The sequence below is a fragment of the Oscarella lobularis genome, chromosome 11 (genome assembly GCF_947507565.1).
Source record: "Oscarella lobularis chromosome 11, ooOscLobu1.1, whole genome shotgun sequence".
In the NCBI taxonomy this organism is placed as follows: domain Eukaryota; kingdom Metazoa; phylum Porifera; class Homoscleromorpha; order Homosclerophorida; family Oscarellidae; genus Oscarella; species Oscarella lobularis.
The window spans coordinates 2,159,181-2,175,779 of NC_089185.1; the positions used below are offsets into that span (position 1 = coordinate 2,159,181).

Sequence of the window (16,599 nt, forward strand, 5' to 3'; positions counted from 1 at the left end):
ATGTCTTGAAGACGAAGGATTGTCTCCCTATTTAACTGCGATTCGCGGTCGATTTGCCACGAAAGTCTGGCGTCGGCTTGTTGTCCGCGATCGTCTATGAAGTAAATCTGAACAAACTGGGGTTGCTGCTCGGCTGCCGGTGTGAGGGGTCCGATGTTGTGATAAATTTGTCCTTGGACTTTGAAGGTCGGCATGAATCCAGGTTCGACGAGGGTGTGCGCTTGAAATGATGTCATTACGAAGCACGAATTGTATTTGCGAATGTTTTCTCGGAATTCTTTGGAGAGCGACGTGTTCTCCGTTAGAAGAGCGCGTAGCGGTTCGGGAGGATTACCGAGCAACGGAACGTCGACTTTGCCTTTGGCGCAACACATTCCCGGAGGTTCGGTTGGCCATTTCTTAGCGTTGCAGTGCCGGCACTTAGCGGACATTGAACCTATTCGTCCGCCGTCGTACAAATCATGCGGGTTGTAACGAAATGCGGGGTAATTTGGAAGCGGGAGCGGTACTTCGTGAATTTCGGTGTCTCCTTGACGGTCAGTTCGATGAGAGCTAGCACCCGAATTCAACGCATCTGGGACGGCTGCGGCAATAGGTCTTAACGGAACGGGTGCAGCAATAGGTCTCACGGGGACGGGTGCAGCAATAGGTCTTGCGGGGACGGGTGCAGCAATAGGTCTTAGAGGGAAACACGAAGTAGTAAAGATTCGAACGCTTCGTTGCACCAACGAAATATTTTGGGCGAGCAAAGGCACTCGGCTTGTGGTTAGCAAAGAAGAACGTGAGCCGTCACGTGTGCCGCCAGAAAAGCTTGCGTCGTCATGGGAAAGAGAGGCATCTGAAGTAGAGAGACGTTCTGCGCTGGATGGACCGGGGAGTGAAACTGCAGTAAAATTAATTCTGTTAGTGGACGTTAAGGTGCGAGAAAAGGTAAGAACGGGGACAGCCGAAGCACATGGCGAAATGGCGGTAAGAGATGCCGGGCTGTTCGAACAGAGCGATGAGCTTTGGTCCCTAGGTGTTGAGTACAAATGATCGGCTTGGAGCGATTCTGAGACGCGTGAAATAGAACTGGAACAAATAAATTCAATAGAATACGAACGATCGGCGGAGTGCAGAGAGGGCGACGACGAACGGGAGCAGAGGTGATCAATGGAAGAGGAATTTTGTGGAGACAGTATATTCTGCTGCTCAGAAGTGGATCTCGCGATCTTCATTCTCTTTGCATCTGGGGAAATGTCGCTCTGAACCGTTTGCTCTCCAGGAGGGGACTCGGTATGTACAGACGATGACGACGCTTCTGCACGTTCAGAAACAGTAGAGGAATCTGCATCGGACCTAAATTGACCGTCGTAGCTGCACAGACCGGCAGAATGATTTTTTTCGGAAACGCGATCAGCATTGTTTGACGTTGAATTAGCCGCTCTCGCCAGTCGTGTTCTTTTAGCAGCTCGAGATAATCTGCCGATATTTCCGGTGCGCTTTCGTTTTAGTGGCATTCTGAGATCTGCGGAAATAAATCAGTAACTTTAGGCTTGTTCGGGGAAAAGTGGAAGTAAATGTGAAAAGGACGCGACGATTTCGCCCAAAGCACGACGATCGCGCGAAGAAGAAAGCGCGATGTAGAGAGGAGGACGATTTCTCTCGTCGATTCGTCCCTGGACTCGTACGCGTGGGACGAACGTGACGATTCGCGTCGAAAAAGGTCCGACGATGCGACCAAATGCGACGAAAATTCGTCGAAAACTGCGCCGGAACGCCTGTCGAAGAGCGTTCAGACGGATCGAAAGGAGAAGACTGGCGAAAAGAACGTCAGATGGGTTTGAGAAGCGTTGGAACTTACGAATATCGCTTCCGATGAAGCGATAGAACAGCTTTGAAGTGCGAAAACGCAGGAAAAAAGGCGAGGAAGGCAAGGATAGCAGTCGAAAGTGGCATATCACGTGACTGACCGCATGCAAGATGGCGCTGGCTCTTCGCGATGACGTCACCAACGAAAACCGAGTGAGAAAGCGAATTCGGGACTTCGCGAACGAAGAAAGGGCATCGCTGCGTCGATAAATCGCCTTCGGAAGTGGAAACGACTTGCGAAAGTGGGCGACTTATCGAGGAAAAGAGACGATTTCCCGAAAAGGGGCCTCGATCGTCGATCGAAAGTGGAAGGGTGTCGAGAACGACGCGAAAAAGCGGCCGTGTCGTTGAGAGAGTCGTTCGCGCGCGGTTCGAAATCGATCGATCGCGAGATTCGCGAAAAACGGGGCTTCGCGAGCGTTTTCGGCGCGATACGACGATCGAAAACTCTTCGCGGCATCGAATAATCGCTCTCGGAACTTCGAACGAATCGAAACGACGCCCGAACCGCCGGAAAAACGGCGACTTTCGAAAGGGGCCCCGACGCGATCCGACGCCGTACGAACATCCGCGCTCGTTCGAAAAAGCGGTCTCGAAACGGGCGAGGCGAGGCGCCTCGATGCGAAGGAGTGCAAGGCGAACAAAGGTGGGCGCGGCCATCTTGGCCAAGATGGCGCACTCGGTTTTAGTGGTGTAGACTAGCTGACTACCCGGCTTCGCCCGGGTCTGTTCTCCAAGTTTTCTGTTCTGGCGTGGTTATTCGCTACAGACACGTGAAACTTTGACATTTTCGGCGTTACATCCGGTAATAGTTGGTGTTACTTCCGGTCGTCACTACCGGTCGTCGCTACCGGTCGTTAGTACCGGCACCTTTTCGTTCTTTGTGAACCCGTTCTCGCTAATCTGGCCGCGCCAAGAACGAATTTACATCTTGTGACCCGCGTTTTGGTCGGTGTATACCGACTGCACTTTGAGATACCACTACTTGTTCAGAGTAAGTGCGCTAGAAGTTGCCCGGTACGTTGTGCAAATGGAGTTATGGGTGTATACATGAGTCAGTAGAAAGTGACCGTGCATATCATGCAAGTCAGAGTCATTGCATTCTCTGACTGAAGAACAGCGTCTCCAGACGTACCATCATACATTCGGAGCAAAAGCCGATTCCGCTAAGGTTTTTAACGTTTTAGTTCTGGCAGGGGCTCAGTCTATCGTTGGACAGTAATATGAAGAGCTTAAGCTGCCTGTAATCGATTGCCTTCAATTGATTTAGCCGTAACTGCACGGTACGTTGTGCAAATGAAGTTATGGGTGTAAGTATATGTCAGAACAAAGTGACCATGCATGTAATGAAAGTCAGAGTCATTGTATACTCTGATTGAAGAACAGCGTCTCCAGAACGTTTTTAGCCAAACCCGCTACCGCTAAGGATTTTAACGTTTTTAGTTCTTGCACTTGCTCAGTTTATCGTTGGACAGTAATATGGAGAGCTTGGGTTAAATCAATGGAAGGCAATCGATTCAATTGATTTAACCCAAAGTAATAAGTTCAATTATTTGTTCAATGGATAGGGTGATCCCGTCATATACTCTACTTAGCAGAAGACAATCGGCTCGACCAGCTTTGGCGCTTCACACGTAGAATGCATTGTGCGTTTATGACGAATACCCGCTTGAACGAATTGGCAATAGCAGGGCTTCGCTCAAAGTGAACTAATTAGGCGTATGTGTAGAATACCCGTTTTGTGAACAGTATTCGCGGCGGGGAGCTTCGAAGGCGACGTGGAAGAGCGTTCAGACGGATCGAAAGGACTACACTGGTGAAAAGAAGGAAAGATGGGATCGAGAACCGTTCGAACTTACGAATAACGCTTCCGACGAAGCGATACAACTCGTGCGAAGTGCGAAAACGCAGAAAGAAAGGCCAAGGAGGCTGGAAGAGCAGTCAAAACCGATCTATCACGTGACCTACGGAATCCAAGATGGCGCGCGCTGTTCGCGATGACGTCAGTGACGAAACCGGGGCGAGAAAGCGATTTCGGGACTTCGCGAACGGAAAAAAGGCTTCGCGGCATCGAAAAATCGCCTTCGGAAGCGGGAACGACTCGCGAAAGTGCGCGACTTCGAAGAAAAAAGACGATTTCCCGAAAAGGGGCCTCGATCGGCGATCGAAAGCGGAAGAGTGTCGAGGAAGACGCGAAAAAGCGACCCTGTCGTCGAGAAAGTCGTCCGCGCGCGGTTCGAAATCGATCGATCGCGAGAATCGCGGAAAACGGGGCTTCGCGGGCGGTTTCGGCGCGATTCGACGATCGAAAACGCTTCGCAGCGACGAACAATCGCTCCTGGAACTTCGAACGAAGCGAAACTTCGCCCGAATCGCCCGAAAAACGACGTTTCCCGAAAGGGGCCCCGACGCGCGAAACCCAGTTACTATCACCCACACCAGTTCGAAGAAGGCGCCGAAAAGCGGAGAGCGCCGTGCGGTTCGAAACGAAGGAGGAGTTCGCGAACAACGGATTCGTCCAAGATGGCGCGTATGCTTTTAATGGTAGAGACTAGCTGGTTACCCGGCTTCGCCCGGGTGCTTTCTCCAAGTTCTTTTTCAAAACTGCTATCGTTTGTACACACGCAGGGGCGCAACTGTAGGCTCTAAATTAATTACTTATTGGCGTACGTGTTGGCGTTACCCAGGCCACACCACGGGGAGGTCCGTACGCCACGTGGCCCAAAAATGTTGGCCTCTTTCGAGGCGTAGGATAAGGTAGTTTGGGGTTAGGGAAGGGGAAGGGAAGGTCCCGCTAAAGCACTTCGTGATAGACTACGTTTGCTGTTCTTGGAGATTCTGTTAGGACGTACAAATTAGTAGGAGAACTTACACGCGAGCAGGCGACGTAGAATTGGCCGTGAGCAAAGCATTTGGTCTGAAGACTGAGACCTACCGTTTTCAATGTCTGTCCCTGCGATTTGTTTATCGTCATTGCAAAGGACAGCCTGATGGGAAACTGCAGTCTCTTGAACGGAACAGTGGAATCAGAAGGAATTAGAGGGATGCGCGGAATAAATACACTCTCGCCTGCGTACTGTCCAGTGCAAATTGTCGCCTCTATAACGTTGGGGCAGAGTCGGGTGACGGTCAACTTTGTTCCGTTGCACAGTTTCGGGGCGTCGATGTTTCGCAGAAGCATAATAGGCGCACCGACTTTTAGAGCTAAGGTGTACGCAGGAAGACCGGGGGGATTCAGGGAATTAAGAACTTCTGTGGGATAGTTGACTGCATCGTCTGGTTCCATAGTCGTATCAACGGCGAGATAAACTTTTTCGTTGTCTGGTATGAGCTGGAGCATAGTGTCGTTTATTTGATTGACGGCGTCATTTCGAGGAGCGAGAATGGCGCGTTCGCCAAGCCAGGCGGTGTCCTTGTATCGCTCGTGAAGTTGAGGGAAAACGGCTTGTACGAGTTCGTTAGGTGATTGGACTACTGTGCCGCAAGGTACGTTAATGAGACCGTCTTCAGGGCCAGTCGGAATTGTTCCATTGCCGATTTCCAAGAGTAATTCTGCATAAGAGCCTGACTCGCGGTCTCCGTACAGATGAACTCTCATGTTTCTTGTCAAACGCATAGTTCGGACTTTAGGCCAAATGGAGCGCGAGTATTTGAGGCATGCGGCGATCTCGTCGGCCTTCGTTCCTTTTGGTATCACCGGTAGCGTTTGTCGGAAGTCTCCTGCCAATATAAGAGGTAGACCTCCCATGAGCGTGTCGTTGTTTCGAATGTCTCGCAGGGATCTGTCTAGTGCCTCCAGAGCCTTTTTGTTTGCCATGGTGCATTCGTCCCACACTACGACTTTGGCAAGGGAGAGAAGTCGCGCTCGTGCAGTGTTTTTCTGAATGGTGCAAGTGGGACTCTCGTAACGACTGATGTCCAGAGGTAGCTTAAAAACGGAATGGGCTGTCTTGCCGCCGGTGAGGAGAGTTGCGGCGATTCACGAAGAAGCGACTGCGAGAGCAATGTCGCCTTGCGATCGTATTTTATCAAGGAAAAGATTGAGCAAGTAGGTTTTTCCTGTTCCTCCTGGCGCATCGAGGAAAATGATAGAATCGTCGGGACCTCGTGCGACGTAAGCAAGTAATTGCTCGTAAATGTGTCTTTGTTCTTCGGTTAGGGAGTGTTCATTCGTTGTCAGTCGCTCCTGCAATTCAGCGGTGTTATAAGAGTATTCAGCGGCAATTTCTCTAGGAAGGCTGTCGTCCTCTTGTTCAGAAGAGCGATCAGGACTTGGCAAATGGTAATCGCTGAGAGGTTTTCCTCCGGGAAACGAAAGGAGCTTGTTCTCTATGCAAATTAGAGCTCGGTTGAAAATTGCGTCAGTGTACGGTAGCGTGTCGTCGTTTGCGCGTCTGCGAAGCGTTCGGAGGAAATCTTGGGCCATCGCTTCTTTGTGTTGTTCCCATAGAAGAAGAGGATCGGAAATTTCGCACATGTGAAGCATGATGGCAAACATGTCGCGAATTTTGTAAGGACGATCGGTGACTGTCGCTTCTGTGAGTGCCAGGTGCCAATGCTGATCATCGGCCAAAAGTCCGCGTTCTCGGCACGCTTCGGCGTACGTATCAAAAACGGTACCATCTACCGTTCGTAGGTCTGCAAAAGACGTCGGTCCTCGAACGTGAAGCAAAAGAAGTCGCAAAAGATAGCATTCGGTGTTTCTGGGATGAACCGTGTAAATGCGTCCCAAAGTTGTCGACTTTCTAATGCCGTCAGTTTCGGGCACGAGTTGACCTTGTATTCTTCTCTGCCATTTTTTCTTCACCCATCTGTAGTATCGCGGAACGTCGATGTACAGTAGAGTTTTGGCAAAATCGTCAGAAGCGCAGAGCTGGAAGAAACCTGTCAAAGTTGTGGCAGGAGGTTCTGCTGCACGGTCCGGGGCGTTCTGAACGCTGAAAACAGTTCTCTGACCGTTTTCGAGGTGGACTTGAAGTTGTTCCACTGCTGGAAAGTGGTCGTGAATGGGAAACTGCAGCATGCGCCAGACGCCTTCGTTTGTACTAATGTATCTCGCAATTTGGTACCGCAGGATTTCGTCGTTTCTGTGCTGATTTGCCAATCCGACGACAGCTTTGTCTTTGCCCTTGTTCAAGTAGGCCATGAGGTATTTTAGGGCGCAAATGGACCTGCAGTATTCGACGTTCACGTGGCAGTCGAAAGTGCGCGATAGAAATGGACTGTACGGAACGACCCACCTGTTGTCAACGTGAAATCTGCCTATGGTCGTTTCTACTCCGCCGTCTTCTGGAGATCGACGTCGCTATAGAGGATAACCGTTGAGAGATGTGATGGTCTCTCGCAAAAACTCTCTTGGATAGTGTTTGGTGCATTGGCCGTCTTTCATGCAAGGAGATCTGGTATTGAGTCGGCCGCAAGGTCCGTGGATCATGTGCTTGGTTATAGTTGCGAAGAGTTCTGGGTCTTCGTTGGGGTCGGGAAGTTCGGCGCTTATGATGCTGTCTATTTGATCGGGACGAATTTTTTCTACCATCCAAGAGAGACAGTGTACGTGAGGTAGGCCGCGCTTTTGCCACTCGATCGTGTAAACGTGGCAGCGTTTGATGCCGTAAATGTGTTGCGTGTCCACGAGGTACATGAACCTTTGAACTTTCAAACGGAAAACTCTGGCTATCAGATCGTGTCGATCTTTTGGGGTTTGTCCCGGAAGGAGTTCGCTCGTAATTTCTGGCCAATTTTGATTGCAGGTCATGGTTATAAATAAATCGGGAGCTCCGTGATGCTTGACGTACGTCATTGCGTCTTGGCACTTTTCGTGCATGTATCGGGGTCCTCCGGTAAATGACGACGGTAAAACGACCAATTGGCCGACGTCACGCACGTCGCCGTCAGTTTCGACTGCATCTCTTAGCGCCGTGTAAGAGGCCGCACGAAGTTGTTCTTGCTTAGTCCGAAGGAGGTTCAGTCTGTCAGTTTCTATTTTTGCAAAAACGTCGACGATGAACTGGTGAGACAATTCGCCTGCACGTAGAAGAATGTTAAAGTCGCCGTCGCGCTGCATGATTCGAAATGCGTAGAATTGAAGCATTGACATTTTTTTTTCGGTGATTTGATTCGTTTTCGGATCCTTCTGTCGGCACAATATTGTGTAACCGTCTTCGCCTCTCGGAAAAAGAAGCGGATATTGCAACGAATCGTAAGATCTGTGAATTTCGGTAATGCGTTTTATTGTATCATCTCTATTGGAAAGGACGATGTCGCGATATCCTTCTTGACCTTCGGGTAAAATAGCAGCAACGTCGTTGCCAGATGGCGCATTGAACGTTCGTTGATGTTGGCCTTGGGGAACTCTGTCGGCGCGAATAACGACACGATAGTCAGGCATGTCTGGTGTTCGCTGATCGAGCGCGGTTTTGAAAATGCGCACGTGCTAGTTGTGCTCGTGAAGGATGTCTTGTAGGCAAAGGGTGGTGTGCCTATTTAGCTGGGAATCTCGATCTATTTGCCACGCTAATCTGGCGTCAGCTTGTTGTCCGCGATCGTCTATGAAGTATACTTGGACGAATTGGGGTTGCTCTTCAGCTGCAGGAGTGAGAGGTCCGATATTATGGTAAATTTGTCCTTGAACTCTAAAGGTGGGCATGAATCCGGGCTCGACTACAGTGTGCGCTTGAAATGACGTCATAACAAAGCAGGAATTGTATGTGCGAATATTTTTTCTGAATTCTCTGGCTGGTGGTGTGTTATTTGTCAAAAGAGCGCGTAAGGGTTCGGGAGGAGGACCGAGCAAGGGAACGTCGACTTTGCCGTTTGCGCAACACATTCCCGGAGGTTCTGTCGGCCACTTCTTTGCATTGCAGTGAAGACAGGTAGCAGACATTGCAACTACGCGTGCTCCCTCGTACAGATTTTGTGGGTTATAATGAAATGCGGGATAATTTGGGAGACGTACGGGCACTTCGCGAATTTGTACGGGCTCGACTTCTCGCATTTCTACGGGATCGTCGTCGTGTTGGGCTTCTTCGTTAATGGCAACAGGGAAAGACTCGTGTACGGGTGGCGTATGGGTTGGCGATGAACGACTACGGGTACTAATAGTAACGTCTTGTGTAGAGGACAGTGGCTGTTCAGTGACTGAAGGGATGGATTGAGAAAAAGGCAAATCATCGGCTGTCGAATGAAAGGAGGAGTCTTGATTGGAGCTAAACTCACCAACGGGAACATTCAGTGGAGATGGCAGCTCGGGATTTCTTGATCTGTTCGCCGCTCTTACCGTTTTCATTCGTTTCGCATTGCTTGATTTCCTTGCAAGAGTAGAACCGCTTTTCCGTTTTCTCGGCATATTTGAACCTGTGAAATATTATGATTTTTTGGCTTTTTTCGTTATTTTAGGATTTTTTTGGCTTTTTTGGCTTTTTTGGCTGTTCAAGCTTTTCAAGAATATTAAGAGCCCGCCCCGGCAATGCGGACTGAGGTGCCGAGCGAAAAAATCTAGAAAGAAGAGGAATGAAATAGCGCACAAAAAGTGAACGTAGGAAAACTGACCACAGAGACGGCCGGGCGCCAAGGATCGAACCCTTCTTGACGCAAACGACGCGCCGATATGGTCGAAGGTTCGCGCAACGACAGAAGCGCGATTCTTTGCGAACGTTGAGACGATGTGTCCCCGGGCTCGAATGCGGCGATCCGAGTCCAAAAAAAGACGGCGATTGTGCCGAAAAGACGACTTGGCCCCGGACTGGAATGCGCCACGAATGCGTCGATTCGAGTCCAAGAAGACGACGATTGCGCCGAAGAAGCGACGAATATCTCGAGTCGTCGTCGAAAATTGCCCTTGAACGCCGGGAGAAAAGCGTCCAGAGCGATCGAAAGTGAGGACTGTCGAAAAGAACGTAAGGAGCGATTGGGAACAGTTGGAACTAACGAATATCGCTTCCGATGAAGCGAAAGAACGGGTTCGAAGTCCGAAAACGCAGGAAAAAACGCCGGGAAGGCAGGCCGAGCGCCAAGGAACGGTAGATCAGGTGACCTACGGAATCCAAGATGGCGCGGGCTGTTTTCGATGACGTCATTGACGAAAAGAGAGTTGGAAAGCGATTTAGAGACTTCGAGAACCTAAAAAAGGCTTTGCTGCATCTAACAAACGCCTTCGGAAGTGGAAACGACTCGCGAAAGTGGGCGACTTCGAAGAAAAACAACGATTTCCCAAAAAGGGGCCCCGATCGGCAATCGAAAGCGGAAGGGCGTCGAGGAAGACGCGAAGAAGCGACCATGTCGTCGAGAGAGTCGTCCGGGCGCGGTTCGAAATCGATCGATCGCGAGAATCGCGGAAAACGGCGCTTCGCGGGCGTTTTCGGGGCGATTCGACGATCGAAAACGCTTCGCGGCGTCGAATAATCGCTCTCGGAACTTCGAACGAATCGAAACGACGCCCGAATCGCCGGAAAAACGACGATTCTCGAAAGGGGCCCCGACGCGCGGAAAGCGGCGACAGACACTCAGACGACTTCGAAGAAGGGGTCGAAAAGCGGAGAGCTGCATGCGCTTCGAAACGAAGGAGGAGTTCGCGCACAACCGATTCGTCCAAGATGGCGCGTACGCTTTTAGTGGTAGAGATTGTGAAACATGCAGGTAGCAATCTAGGGATGTATACGTCGGATTCGATCCAAGTAAAGTATATGATCTTGCTTGATCAGCGCAATCTAACAAGTCCGATCGCAAAAAGCTAAAATGCGACAATTGACCTAAATCGCATGCATCGATAGTTAGTACGCGTCTAAGGCTTTATACAAGACGTGTATACGTTGGTATACGCGCTTGTATACGACCTCGCATAAGCGCGTACGGTGGGCGTACGTCCGATTGATCGACGCGACGTCGTATGAGGTTTCGATCAATGTCATTAGAATCCAATTTTATGCATGGAGGGGAGTGAGTTCGGATGAGGAAGCGGCCTTCGCGCTGAGGACTCGTGAGGTAACTGGCCTTCGCGCTGTGGACTCGTGAGGTACCGGCCTTCGCGCTGAGGACTCGTCCGAACTCAAGAGTAAGCATGATTCCGAACGAGAATTTCTGCACGGGTAGGCGTCCAACATGGAGTCCCTCTGGGTCCAATGTTTATTTTATCTGGCTTTGCATTCTGTCTATTACACGATAAATCTCGTCTTTCTTCCGGCTTTATCACCAGTTACCTCGATGATGCTGTTCTCCTTGGTCCGTGCGCTGCGGTCGTCACAGCGTTTTAAGAATTTGAGGAACGGTTAAGCATGATCGGTCTTGTCATTCACAGAGACAAAAATGAGGCGTTCTCGCCTTAGTCTATTCCATCTGTTTGGCTCCTTACAGACAGCCCGTTTTCTTCGACGGCAACATGTCTTCTTGGGAGTCCAATTTGAAGCGATGATTTTGTCATCAATGAATGTCAACGTGTTATCAAAAAGGAGACAGATTTTCTCCTTAAGCTACGTGGGGTTCATAATCTCCAGGCAGCGCTATTACTGCTGCGCTATTGTAGAATACCAAAGATTAACCAACTGCAGCGCGCGGGCACTCCTTCATTGGTGCTTGATGCGGCACGTCAGCATGACGCAAACGTTCCTTGTTGTTTTCAGGCGATCATTGGTTGTCAGCTTGATCACCTCCAGGAACGACAAGCCACCCCGCCTTCTTTTTTATAATAAAATACTATTAAGATGTCTACAGTATGCATTTCGCGCCAGCGTCTTACCTTAAAAGTCATTTGCTAAAAGAATTTTCGCTCTGGAGAACTCCAGAAGCCGCGTATTCGGCTTCAGAATCATGCGTTCTTTCTTCTTTAGGAGTTATTGTGCTCTTTTTAACAGCTAAGTATTGGAAGCATATCGATACTCAAACTTTGCGTAGCTTCCACTAGAGTGCAAGTGAATGATTGAATGACATTTGATTATCTTTTCTGGACGAGTTACAACAGAAGTCGCCCTAGTGGTCAAGTCAAGTTGCTTGAAGAATCATGTCAACAAATTTCATAGCTTTCTCCTCGCTCTTCAACCTCCAATACTCTCTTGATATACCGCCAATAACTTCAAGAACTAGCTCAACTTTATTACATGACTTTCCTATGCCTTCCAATAGAAGCTTAATTAATACACTCTTGTGACTAAACTGGAAAGAACAGCCATTTGAGGGTATGACATTTAGATGTTTAATGCTTCTTGTCTGTAGAAGTAGCAATCACAGTACGCAGGGTTCTTTTCGTTATAACTTTATCGCGATGCAGTCGTGCATCATTACGGTTAATAAGAGTGCGGTCGTCGAACCAGTATAATAGATCACCGGTATAATAGATCACTGCGTCATCGTGACGTAGAGGTACGTATGAATGACGTCACCATATGCCGCGGTCCCTCTCAGTCTTCGATTCGGTCTCGAGCAATTTCGTTCGTGAAGACGATTCTCGAGCCTAAATAAATTCAGCGAGTACGCTCTCACGCTGATCTTTTATGCCGGTGATCTTTTTTACCGCCGGCATAACAGATCACCGGTATAAAAGACCAGTGCAGTGCATGCCTTTCTGAGACGTACAGCGACAACAAATTCATTATGGTTTGGACACACTATGCGCATGATCACTTATGCAGCCGGCAGAAAAGATCTCCAGATCTTAGTGCATGTTCTTCTAACGTATAGAAAATTAACTGTCTTGGGACAATTTTAGAATTGTCTTGAGACAATTTTGAAAATTGGTTTGGGACAATTTTAGAATTGTTTTGAGACCATTTTTAAAATTGTCTTGGAACAATTTTAGAATTAGTAACAAGTGTATGCGCTTCTAAAACAATAGGATTTAACAAGATTCTACTGTATTCCTTTCAAAATAAAAGAGCAGAAACAGCAATAATGATTGCGACAATGCTTGCTGGAATACTCACATCGATAGTCAATTCTGCTGCAATGCCTTGTGATGAAAATTCATCAGTGCATGTTGTAATCGTTACTGTATTCTGTAGTGCGTTATTCCTGCATGAAATGTGGCGTTGATAAAATGAAATGCTAGGAGAGCTAGTTCTACTTCCGTGAGGCTGCATCGCCCTAATTGCGGATGCTCCCTACTCCTACTGCAGAATAACTTTTGGAAACAGTGCCGCGATCCATTTCTACATAAAAAATTTTTACGCATTTTAGAATGTTTCTCGGCAAATTTTAGTTAATTCTGCCTTGCACTTTAATTAACCAACCATAATAACAATCGTTGCAATGATCGGTGAAGTATGGCGTTTACTACCGATAGATGTAACTATAAAAACTTGAATTTTCGCATATCAACAGACGACACCGCAGAAACAACGGCTTGATTGCAGCAGCAATCATTGCCTCGAATTATTGCTGTGATTGATGATGATGTGCTAGTTTACACTAGTGTGGCAACATATTGCTATGCAGTCACCTTTAATTAAAAAATTAATTAAATAACAGAATTGCATCTATCGGTTATGGAGTTCTTTTCTGCCGGCTGCATAAGTGATCATGCGCATAGTGTCCAAACCATAATGAATTTGTTGTCGCTGTACGTCTCAGAAAGGCATTCACTGCACTGGTCTTTTATACCGGTGATCTGTTATGCCGGCGGTAAAAAGATCACCGGCATAAAAGATCAGCGTGAGAGCGTACTCGCTGAATCTATTTAGGCTCGAGAATCGTCTTCACGAACGAAATTGCTCGAGACCGAATCGAAGACTGAGAGGGACCGCGGCATATGGTGACGTCATTCATACGTACCTCTACGTCACGATGACGCAGTGATCTATTATACCGGTGATCTATTATACTGGTTCGACAGCGGTCAATTTTGTTTGCGAGAGAGTGCTTGTTTGCGAATAACGAGACCTTGAACTTTCTCGGGTTGTTGTCTTTTGGTCTATAGCGGTTTGAAACTATTGCTAACCAAATGCGAAAGCTAGCTGACCAAAGCGAAAGACGGCAGTGCTAGCGACAGATGGATGAACGGAGTTTTAGTGGGGTCCAGGAAGCAGGGTTCTGCCTAGGATTTTGTGAGTGGTGGTCGGGGGTTTGGGGGCTCCGCCCCTAAAAAATTTTGGAAGGGCGTGTTTTTATAAACTGGTTTTTCTTCTTTTTACAGTGACACCCTAGCTTAAGAACGCTATTATATAACACTCCCTAAGAAGTCGTAATTCTTCTTTTTTTAAGTTTTGCCCACTCGGCAACCGCTTTCGCTGCGTCAAAACTTTCAATCGCGGGACCTTCGGCCGCAATTCGTAGAAGAGAGTCTAATGTTTTTTCTTTCATTCTGTTTCTTATGCTTGTTTTAACGAGTTTAAGAGTTGAAAATGTCCTTTCCACGTCGGCAGTGTGAATAGGAATCACTCGACAAATTTTTGCTATGACTCAAGTTCTTAAAAACACCGGATGTCTTTGAATTGGTACTAAGATCGTTGATTATGTCTTCCTGGCCTACGTCACGCAGATTATCACCAACATATTGCTTATAGGCACTCCATTCACTCAGGCACTCTTCATCATCGGGAAGGGCGCACTCAAACTGGCGGCAAAGAGCTTCTATTTCAGTATTTCCATATTGCACAAATAATTCCGGGTCGTCTGGAATTCTCCTTGGATCAAGTATGGAAAAAGCCGACATTATCGACTTGTCTTCAAACCTTTGTTCGAGATTCTTGATGATTTCCTCTAAATAGGGCTTGCGTACCTGACGGCTGAAGAGATCTTTGTTTTCGCTTCCTGACATTTTCATGTCAATCCCGGCGTCTTTTGCCCTCTGCAGAAACAAAGGCAGTTCGCTGAGGCTATTTCCATCGGTTGAGATTAACTGCTTCAATGAGTTAAGGCAAGATCCCAACATTAGCGGAATAGCACTGTAGTCGCAGTCCGAGAATTGGAAACACTTAGATAAATATGAGACGTGCGGAAGAACGTCGCACAGCAAGTGAAGCGTTGCCACAAACTTGTAATGGCACATGAGAGAGCTTAGGCCTACTGCTTTTGCGTCGCTTCTCTCTTCTGCTTCGCGCTGAAGACTAGTGACCACGGAGCAAAAAAGTGGATTTCAATTTCCGAACGCTTTTGTCGATACTAAGCCACCTTGTTGCGCATGGTGCTGCCAAAGCCCCGGTTTCATGGAGGAGGCTTTTTACAGCTTCCAAGCCTGCCGTTCGTACGGCGCTGTTGTCATAGAAGTCGTAAATTTGCCTTATAATATTGTCGATTTTTTAACATAAGGAACGGCATTAGAGGCTTGGGATGCTGCTAAATTTAGGCGGTGAGCCGCGCAGTGCACACCAACAGCTGAAGTCGCCAGCTCCTTAAGACGGGTGACAACACCGGAACGTCGACCTGTCATTGTGGCAGCGCCGTCAGTGCCAATTCCTCTCATTTTTTCGGGTCAAGACCCACAGCTTTGACGTACTCGCACACTCGTTTTGTAAGTGTTTCCGCTCCAACACTTACGTTAACGGCTATCGGCGAGGCAGTGTCGGAAACGCTGTCAACTTCTGGTTTGAGGACGTCGATTATCTTCAGGAAGTGGCACTTTAGCTTCCCGGAATCTTTCTCAATAAATCTACCGTGTATAGCCATCTGTTCGGTAACAGTACAATCTGTTGTTTCGTCCAGCATCAGAGCGTACGCCTTTTCATTTCTGAAATGATAGCCTTCTCTATGACGTCTGATATAACAAATATCATATCTTGAATTGTTTTATCAGAAGTATAAACAGCATTTTTTGCAACTCTGATTTTTTCTTTGATATTCACTCCTAACAAACCCGCCAGGTTCAGAAGAGGCTCGTAATTTGTCGTTTGTGCAATTCTTTGCTTCGCCAAAAAATAGAGGCAGGTGAATCCTTGCTGCATACCTACTTGAGGCACAGGAGGATTCATTGCTGCAGCTATATTCGTTCGTGGGTTCAGAGTTGAAGAAGCCTCTCTTTTGACGCATTCAACGTGAGCAGCGCTTTCTTCGTGCTTTGTAATGCTACTAAGGCGTATTCTTCGGCAAGGCGATTTGTTCCAGTAGTCGCGGTTATAGGGTAATTTGTTGTATTTTTGACAGAGAGAGCAAAACATGCCTTGAACGTCGGCGACGTACTTCAGCCAAGGTCGTCCGTGGCGCCATGACGAGTGGAATGTTTTGGACTGCTTTCCCGAATTACTGGAGTGACTCGTTGTCGCAGACTCTGCCGTTCGTGAAGACGTCTCACTTTCACTCAGAAGTTCACATATGTCGCTGTCACTGTCGGTCTCTGACTCCTCTCGGACGCGTTTCGCTGCCGATTCGCGAGTAGTGTCGCTTTTGCGAGACGACGAGAAGAACTGGCGTATAGACATTTCGTGGGAAGTACGGGACAGTAATTGTCACATGCCATTGTTATTCGTGAGGCACTAGGAGGGCCTCTAAAACGCCCAAAAAGCGTCTCGCGATGGCTATATCATACGAAAGTAAGCAAATTTACGGCATAAACTAAAATATATACAACTGGTGGTCGGTCCCGCGAGTACTGGTCGGCCAATCGCACTAGTGGTCGGCCTCGACCACTGCCGACCACTGTAGGCAGAACCCTGAGGAAGGGAGTTGATCAGAAGCCCTTAGCTTAGGGGTGTGAAAGTTTGAGGGCAGGCGGCGAATCTAAAACAACTGCTGGACTCGAATGGCTTAATTTTTCCCCGGCTTGTGCCGATACATGTAATTACAATCCGGTTCTTTCCGGAGCTTGGGCGAAGTAGCAATCGATGTGCA

At 48.2% G+C, this 16,599-nt stretch overlaps 1 protein-coding gene and 1 long non-coding RNA gene across 2 annotated transcripts; one reads left to right on the top strand and one right to left on the bottom strand.

The window, feature by feature from the left end:
- The first annotated feature begins 645 nt into the window (after nt 1–645).
- On the top strand, nt 646–1,889 carry LOC136192693 (uncharacterized). The gene is made up of 3 exons (XR_010671210.1): nt 646–969; nt 1,019–1,476; nt 1,534–1,889. It is a non-coding gene; the product is annotated as an uncharacterized lncRNA (long non-coding RNA).
- A 2,756-nt stretch (nt 1,890–4,645) lies between these two features.
- On the bottom strand, nt 4,646–5,668 carry LOC136193051 (ATP-dependent DNA helicase PIF1-like). The gene has a single exon (XM_065981841.1). The coding sequence runs from the start codon at nt 5,666–5,668 to the stop codon at nt 4,646–4,648; it is 1,023 nt and encodes a 340-aa protein (XP_065837913.1).
- Between the last annotated feature and the right edge of the window lie 10,931 nt (nt 5,669–16,599).

What these genes read in the sequence shown, in the direction of transcription:
- LOC136193051 (XM_065981841.1), bottom strand. Translation starts at nt 5,668, where the DNA reads ATGGCAAACAAAAAGGCTCTGGAGGCACTAGACAGATCCCTGCGAGAC.